This window comes from Vespa velutina, chromosome 1 (genome assembly GCF_912470025.1).
Source record: "Vespa velutina chromosome 1, iVesVel2.1, whole genome shotgun sequence".
Classification (NCBI taxonomy): Eukaryota; Metazoa; Arthropoda; class Insecta; order Hymenoptera; family Vespidae; genus Vespa; species Vespa velutina.
The window spans coordinates 11763942-11772795 of record NC_062188.1 but is presented as its reverse complement, the minus strand read 5'-3'; the positions used below and the strand labels follow the sequence as shown (position 1 = coordinate 11772795).

Sequence of the window (8854 nt, the reverse complement as noted above, 5' to 3'; positions counted from 1 at the left end):
ACCTATTTTCAACGTGAATGAAAAAAAAAATGAATGAAATGAAGCGCATAAGTTTGAAAATTATTTTTATAATACAATAAAAGATAGAATTACATAATATTTGAAGATTTCAAATATCCATTTATTCGGTGCTAATATAATTATCTTAGAAATGTTTTGCTGATAGTAACAAATATAGGACTAATGTTATCATCGATCGACACTTATTTATATACAATAGATTTACAACAACGCAAAATACGAAATGAATTACAAATAATGAATAAAATATGCGTTTATATATCGTAAGGTATTCGCGATAAAATTAAATTTTATTGTAATATAAAACAATTTTTTCATATTATGACAGTCGATCACAAAATAATGGGTGCATAATTATATTTTTATCATTCCCAACGACTTTTTCGTAATCTTTTTCGTTCCATTTTGTTGTCTGATTCAGAAGAATTTGAGGTTTGGTTGTCCTTAGGTCGATCTATACTAGGTTTTGGCGGCACTGGAGGTGGTGGAGGCATTATAACCGAAGGTGGTGTAATAGTTTGTTCCCACGTATGATCCGACGATGCTCGGAACTAAGATAAATAAAAAATTCAAAAAAATGACCATTTATAGCGATTACAATAAATATTAATAGAGAATATAACAAGAGCATGTTATTTTACTTGTGAATTATATTGGCTTCGAAAAGCAGCTTTCATAGCAGAAAGACGATCACTGCCTGGACCGTGTCTTTCTAATTTTTTAACAACTTCACTTATATCTTTGGATCCTTGCGAAGTGCCGCTAGTCTGAAATTAAAAATCATTCAATAACGAACTACATAATGAATAAATCATGATTTTATTCATACATTATTTAAAAGAATCGATAAATACCGTATTCGTGGAAGTATCAGGTCTTTCTCTGAAACCGAGTCCAGCACCACCAACATTCAAACTTTTACCTTTTCCACCTTTAAATCTAGACTTTCTAAACCAAGCACTTTGCATGGCCAAATCCATTAAGCTTTTAGGAACTTCCTGATTTGCACCTTCGAGATTTCTTACTAAATGACCAGCAAATTCTTTATCTTTTTCCGTAACAAGAGTATATGCAGTACCCTTTTCTCCTGCTCGACCTGTTCTACCTATTCTATGAGTATGCGTATCAATATCACGTGCTACGTCATAATTCACCACTGTCTTTATATGTGGAATGTCCAAGCCTCGTGCTAAGATAAAATAATTTTATTATAATCAGTTTTATTAAGAAAATATATATTAAAAAAGAAAAAAAAAAAAGAAATTAAATTACCAGCTACATCAGTAGCTACTAAGGTGCTGACATCCTTTTTTTTAAACGCTGTGATAACTTTATTTCTTTCTATTTGATCCATATCACCATGCAAAAGTAGAACATCAAATTCTTTTAACTTGAGATTATTGGCGAGCTCCTCTGCATTTAACTAATAAAGAAAAAAAAATTAGATATACGTGTATTCATTATTATATTTAATGATGAAATAATACATCCAATGCTCTTACCTTTTTGGTCACGAAGATTAATAAACTTCCAGTACTTAGAAACTCTACAAGATTGTGTAACAACCAAGACCATTTCCCAGAAGGATTATTATGAAACATTATAACATGTTGTGTCACATCTGTATTAGCTTCTCCAACATCTCCCTGAACTATCCTTACTGGATCTGTTAAAACATCTCTAGCAAGTTTTTCAACTTTCTTCTTAAATGTGGCGCTGAAAAGTAGCGTTTGTCTGTCTGGTCTAACATGATTGCATATCGACCGTACTTGAGGCTCTGTAAAAGAGACATTAATGAATTAGCAAACGAAAATTTGATTTTAATTTTAATTTAATTAAATATACTTACCAAATCCCATATCAAACATTCGATCCGCTTCATCTAATACCAAAAATGTGACTCTTGTTAAATTTGTTGCTTTTATTTTAACCAAATCAATCATTCTACCAGGAGTAGCAACAACTATTTCAGCACCAGCTTCTAAAGCTTTACTTTGTTCCCATTTACTACCGCCTCCGTAACAACAACAAACTTGTATGTTATACACTTTACCAAACTTCTTTGCTTCTTGATAAATCTAAATAGAAGATGATTTATATTTATTTCAATTATATAAATATATTTTGATTATATCTTCATTTATGTACAAAATTAAGTCACCTGTTGAGATAATTCTCTAGTTGGTGCCAAAATAAGACCAATAGGACCATCTCCAGTTTTTAGTTCTCGCTGGTCCATGATATGAACTAACATTGGCCATATAAAGGCTGCTGTTTTTCCACTACCAGTTTTTGCAATGCCTATAATATCTCTCCCACTTAAAGCAGCAGGGACAGCTTGAGCTTGAATTGGTGTGGGTTGTGTATACTCATTCTTTCGAATGGCTTTTATTAGAGCATCGTCAAATCCAAAATGTCCAAAACTAGTGACAGGGTTCGGTGGCGAAGGACCTGATACTTTTATACCTAATGTCTTTCTTAGATCATCAATTTGTTGCTTACTTAAATTTGCAATTTCTTCATGTACATTATAAAAATTTTTTTCAAAAGACTCATATTCTATTTCATTATGATCAATTGCTGGTAATGGATCAATCTCTTTCTTCTTGGGAGGTGCTATAGGATTTCCATCTTCGTCATATTCGATCTCCTGGTCAGACTCTTCTTGTTGTAATCCAGCAGTAGGATTTTCTTCCATGTACCTTATAAAATTAGTAATCACTATTTGATATTCTTCTTTGCTATTTTTCTGAAAAAACTCAATAGCTTGCTCTTTACCTATAATAGCTCTCTTCATCATCCTCCCCATCTATATCTGCTCTAAATCCTTTAGATTTATCTTCTTTACGATCTTCTTCTGCTAGCTGAGCTTCATAATTGTTTTTTTTAACTTCTGCATCAATACCTGCCATAAAAGCATCTAAAGGATCTTCTTCGCTATCGCTGTCTTCTTTCGGTGTTGACTTTTTCATTAAGTCATACGTTGGTGATCCAGGTGCAGGTATATATTCCAAGGAGGATGTAGGAGGATCATCATCATCTTCAAAATATCTGTTATACGAATATGATAATAAGATGTATATTTATAATAACTTTCAATTATGTAACATTTTACTTACTCTTCTTCTGTCTTGCTACGTTTCTTTGGCATACCCCAACAAGCAGATAAAGCATTTTCAGTAATAGAATTCATAGTGTGATACCCCTGTTTACTTAATACTGAATTTGGTGGAGGAGGAGGTATATTGGAACCACTTCGTTTGGTTCCTGTCATTTGAAAACCAGGGAAGCCAAAACCCTTGGGCTTATTACCACCACCACGGTGATAACTCATAATTATTTCTATTAAAATTAAATGAGAATAAAAAGAAAGCAAACTATTAATTGTAAGGTTAACCTCTTAATAAAAGCACAAATATGTAACTTTTTATTTAGTAAATGTAAAGCAAAAGTATAATTTAATTCATAGACATTATAAATAAATTATTATTAATATCAATATTTAAAAAATATTTAAAAAATATTTAAAAATATTAAAATATAATGAATCTATAATTTTTCTTTCATGTAAACATAGCTCTAATAAGGTTAGAATAAACTTAAAATTAGCTTTAACACAAACATCTTAAAACACATTCTATATAATTTCTTTATTCACTATCTAACAATGAAAAATTATATTTTTAAAGAAATACATATATATGTATGTATAACAACCACCTTAGACAGCAATATCGCGTATAGATTTATTTGCATTCAGAGAACTCAACTTCGTTATCGAACGTGTATGTAGGATGTATGTAGGATGCATCTGTCACGAAAGCTTGAAGACAGTGCTGCCACCATAAGGTAATAAAAAGATAACATGTTAACATCGATTTTAAACAAAGACTATTTATCATTCCTCGTTTTATAATAGTTTACGCCAACAATTAGTAAAGGCGTAATTCTTGAACTATTTTGATGAACAAGGTCTCATTTTAAATATGAAAGTTTAACCGAGAACTTTTGAAAAAACTTTATTTTCTTTAAAAAGAATCGTATCATAAAATGGTGTTCTTTTGACAATAGTTTCTGCATAAAAATAAAGCATTTTCAAAAATTCAAGTAAGCAGAATTCTTGCTTAAATCCTTATTTTTAAAATGTGAGCTTATTCGTGAGAATTGGTCAAGGATTACGCATGGACTCATTGTTGGGACAAATATTTTTTTCGACATTTATCTCAAAGAAAAAGTTTCGTACAGTGGCGCCGTTTGAAATCTGCGACAAAAGATAAGAACCTTCTACCCTCACTATTGATTTTCATATGAACGCTAAAATATTTTAATAATACAAGAATTTATTGTTATCTCAATTAGTAATTCAGATATCTATTAATCCCTCCAAAGTGAATATACGTCTAATATACGTATAAAATAAGAATATATCGAGCAATAAAATAGGAATTTATTATTTCTGCTAAGAGGTAAAGTAAGAATCTACTATTGCCTATAGATAGAAACAGTAATATTATTATCAATCGAAAGAGCCGGCAAACCGGTATTTATTATTACCGATCGGTAAAACAAAAATTTGATCTTATCGCATTTTACGTCAATAAGCCAGATATCTACTGGTGCCGATAATACTCAACTCCTTTAAGGATGTTCATCACCTTTCGTTCGAAACATATGTAACTTCAGCGACCGGTATGGACAAAATATGGACTACAAACGCAAGCAAGGAACGCTGTTTCCACCATACGTTATTGTATCGGTGTATAAACTTGTTTGGTATATTCCACTTCCCGTAAATATAATTTCTCTCCGAAACAATCGGTTTCGCGTAAATTAAAATAAGTAGTATTAGTAGGCTGTAAACTCATACGTTTCAGTCTCTTATATATATATCTTTTTTTAATAATAGTATTCGTTTTACAATGATCCATGCTAAATATGATGTCGGTATGCATTTATTTCACGATAAAAGAATAATAAATATAATTAACACATGATAATTAGTTTATGAATTTGCGAATTTAAAGAAATTATTTTTGAATTTAACTATCTATATCTTATCTATTTACCTGTAGAAGTATTATTGACAATATAAAGTATTAGTACTTTAGTGTTTAATCAGAATTAAATTAAAGGGATTTTGAAAATACATTGAAATATGCAACAGCCATTTGCGCGGTAGTACTTGTATTGTGTGATTTTCCATTAGATTTCAATATATGGCAAATAATACCGACCTAAATCTCATCGCGTTAAGATTGTTGCATCTGGAAACCTATGGTCTAACGGTGAACTCTAAAATCTGCGTTCGCGAAATAATCTAATTAAATTTTCAAGCAAATTAAACGAAGTCTACGGTAGGACTTTTAATCGCGTCCGCGACACTCACGTGAGTGTTGTGTAAAATAACGGTGACTCTATTTTATAATCCGCGTTCCCGAGGTGATATGAGCTAACCGAGAATTCTGGCTCCAGACACTATCTGGAGGAGGGTCAGTCTCCTCTAGATAACAGGACCGTCGCAACATCGGCAGCTACATACATCGTTCTCTAATACGACCGATCTTCTATTCGAAATTTCGAGCAATCAAACGAAGTCCTTCATCGTAGGACTTTTAATCGCGTAAAAATCTAAGATGAACCGAGCCATTCGACGATACATCGAACTCATCCGATGATGAATTCAATGATCCAGCAGATGAATCTAACCCTCAATGATCCAGCCTAAAGAAGAAGAAGAGAAGGAAAAAATAATGGAAAAAGAAGGAAAAAAAGACGGACTATGTGACAAAGATGGAATTCCGAACGAAACATGGACATATTGAATATCGCTCCATCCAAACAAAATCAGAGTACCAAAATTGAGCTTGATATTTTCCTACTAAAAGAAGAAGACCCATTCAAGGTTCCATACCAAAGAACTCTTCCCGGGAGACGCAATCGAAAGTTCTATACGATGCTGAGATAGCAGCCTCCACAAAGGCCTATACCGATGGATCCCACCCAAAACTTATAAATAATAATTAATAAGAGTAAATAAGAATAAATAGGAACGACAGCGAACATAAGTGCAATAGAAAAGTTTTCTGTGCCTTTTTCTAAGATATTATTTTAGAATTTTATATATATCTAATCCATTTATCTATGAAAGTATGATTAGCAAATGTGAGTACTTTAAGGTTTAGTTAGAATTAGAAAGAAAAGATTTTGGAAAAGCATTAAACTATCCATTCATTCACTTAATATTATTATACTTGCATCCCATGAAATTTCGATATATCGTAAGTCTTGCCGATCCAGGTATCACCACGTGAATGTTGCTGCATTTGAAAACTCATTTATGGCCTCCCGTAGAAAAATCTAAACTGGTATGTATTTAAAACTGTCAATTTTAAATCGATAATATATGTATTAATCAATAGTATATAATAGTACATGTATATGATCTTTATAACGTTGCTAAGAATATTCTATTGCTTAAATATTAGTTAATTATACTTTACGTTTATTGTTATTATTTAAATGTTAGTAAAATAAATAAATAATAAAAAAAATAAGGAAAAAAAGAATATATATATATATATATATATATATATATATATATATTCTTTTATATATATATATATATATTACTTATATGAAAGATTAAAATTCTGAATTTAATTTAATTTAATTTAAGAAAAGTAAAAGAAAATGAAAAATTCTGAATACTGATCTAAAGAAATATTATTTTCTCTGAAAGAAATATTATATTAGTAACGCGTGGCAAAACTTGGAGAACTTGGCACATATCCCATTCTGCTTGTTTCAGCTTCATGTGCATTTTTATTCAGTGCACTATAAGTGATCCTCGTAATTACTTATATATATTACTATATCTTATATGTCTCGTATTAAAGTCATATTTTGATATATAGAATTATAATATAGAAAAAACTATAGAATCCAATATTATTAAAATAAAATTATGAATTTAATTGAACTTTAGAAAAGAGAAAATATGCAAAATTTATTACTCGACTTCAATATAAAACTTGATTTTATTAAAATAAAATTATAAATTTAATTTAAATTATGAATTTAATTGAACTTTAGAACAGAGAAAATGTACAAATTTTATGCCTCGACTTTAATAATAAAAATGCATAAGATATGAAATAAACCTATTCGTGTACGCGTGAAAACGTGGAACCGGAGACGAAATATTACGTCGTCTCAGATTTTCAAATCTACACCCTTACACCTATCACCATAAAAGCATTTTGAGTGACAATATGCTAAAATTAAAATATAGGTGAAAGTCATTCTCGAAAGTTTTTGGTGAAAATAATTTGAAAATAAGTATAGTTGCTCTTTTGAACCACAGATTGCGGCTCAAAAGAGCATATAGTCTCTTCTTTGCTTCGTGCCCTAACCAAACCAATTATCACTCAAAAAGTATAACAATAGAATTTAATTCTAAATTCTAAGACATGGAAGAAAACTCTAACACAACCATAACGTATCTGGTAAGTATAAAACTCATCTTTTTGTATAGAAATTGATTACTATCTTTTCGAGAGATATCTTTTCGCAGCGTAGGAAAAATTGGAATTAATATATTAATTGCTGAAAATCCTGAGCTAAAAATAAATTAATTTATTATCTAGGACTACGAACTATGACTCTACGAGTTTTTTTGTTTTGTAGCAATGACTCTACTCGATTTTACTCTTTTAAAAGCAATGATTCTTGAGATTTTCTTTTTCAAAAGATTGAGACTTCTCTTTTATCAATTCAAATTGATTAAATATTTAATTAATGGTTATTTAAAAATATAAAGAAAACATAAAGAAGACGTACCTTCTTACAAGCAAGTATTTTAATTATTATGAAAAAATCATGCTCAGTTTCGCTTGTAATCCAAAGACTATCTATCCATCGCGAATATCTTCCGTGAGAGAAAAATATTTAAAAATGCATTAGAATATTCAAATTCCAAATAATTATAAATGCATATGAAATAAGAAGATCCTATTTTGATCTAATAAATATATTAAAAAATAAGAAACCATTCACGAGTAAATATCCGAAGAAATTTACTCGTGGTTACTCAATCCTCTTCTACTAATTAATTACAACCACATCACTCTTATCGATTCAGACCTTTCGCCCTCGACATGATTGATCAATGAGTGATCAAAGGGACTTAAAAATTCACTTACTACTTAAGAAGTTCTGCGATGATTCCAAAATATTCGTCCGCGGTTTAGGTCGAAATTAAAGGTAATAAAGGTCGAAAATTAAGGATAATTTGTAGATGATTGAAAATGAGGTAGGTCGATATCGAAGTTGAATCAGATCTCTTCAGTGATACACTGACTTTAATTCACAGTAGTTATTTATTAACGAACGACCACTAAATTTACTTCGCGAAACTTTATTGTCTTTTATAAATACAGTTTGTGCAACTGTTAAAAGAGCAAAACAATTTGCGAACAAACACTGATTCTAACGACTGCATTGCACTCAGTCGATGCAAAAATACTTCTTTAAATCGCGAACAATCAGTGTTTGGCGATATTTTTATTTTAGCGATACGAACACTCAATTATTTCATTATTACGCGCGCGACTGCAATGAAGTACTGAAACAGAAAAACAAAAACAAAATAATTAATATCACTGTTATAATAAAAAATTGTATAAATTAATTAAGAAATGTATGATATAGAAATATCATTGTCTTCATTGCTACTTGCAGGAGTTTTACATCCTGAGAGAGCTTCGATGACTACTCATAAAAATACAAAGGAAGACTGATTTAGTAACAGTCGAAGTCAATCAGAGGTTTGATT

The 8854-nt window shown here is 30.4% G+C and overlaps 1 protein-coding gene across 1 annotated transcript; it reads right to left on the bottom strand.

The window, feature by feature from the left end:
• Nucleotides 1-48: 48 nt before the first annotated feature.
• LOC124946562 (ATP-dependent RNA helicase DDX42) lies at nt 49-3867 on the bottom strand. Its single transcript, XM_047487381.1, has 10 exons — nt 3742-3867; nt 3141-3363; nt 2800-3072; nt 2183-2723; nt 1871-2099; nt 1524-1798; nt 1294-1444; nt 876-1210; nt 663-788; nt 49-572 (listed from the first exon to the last, which is right to left on the bottom strand). Exons 2-10 carry the CDS (start codon nt 3353-3355, stop codon nt 387-389), a joined length of 2331 nt encoding a protein of 776 aa, XP_047343337.1. The 5' UTR covers nt 3356-3363; nt 3742-3867; the 3' UTR covers nt 49-386.
• Between the last annotated feature and the right edge of the window lie 4987 nt (nt 3868-8854).

Coding starts and splice junctions, on each gene's coding strand:
- LOC124946562 (XM_047487381.1), bottom strand. CDS start 3,355: ATGAGTTATCACCGTGGTGGTGGTAATAAGCCCAAGGGTTTTGGCTTC. Junction 1,799..1,870: donor AATGTTTGATATGGGATTTG/GTAAGTATATTT, acceptor TCTCTTTTACAG/AGCCTCAAGTACGGTCGATA. Junction 1,445..1,523: donor TAATCTTCGTGACCAAAAAG/GTAAGAGCATTG, acceptor TTTCTTTATTAG/TTAAATGCAGAGGAGCTCGC.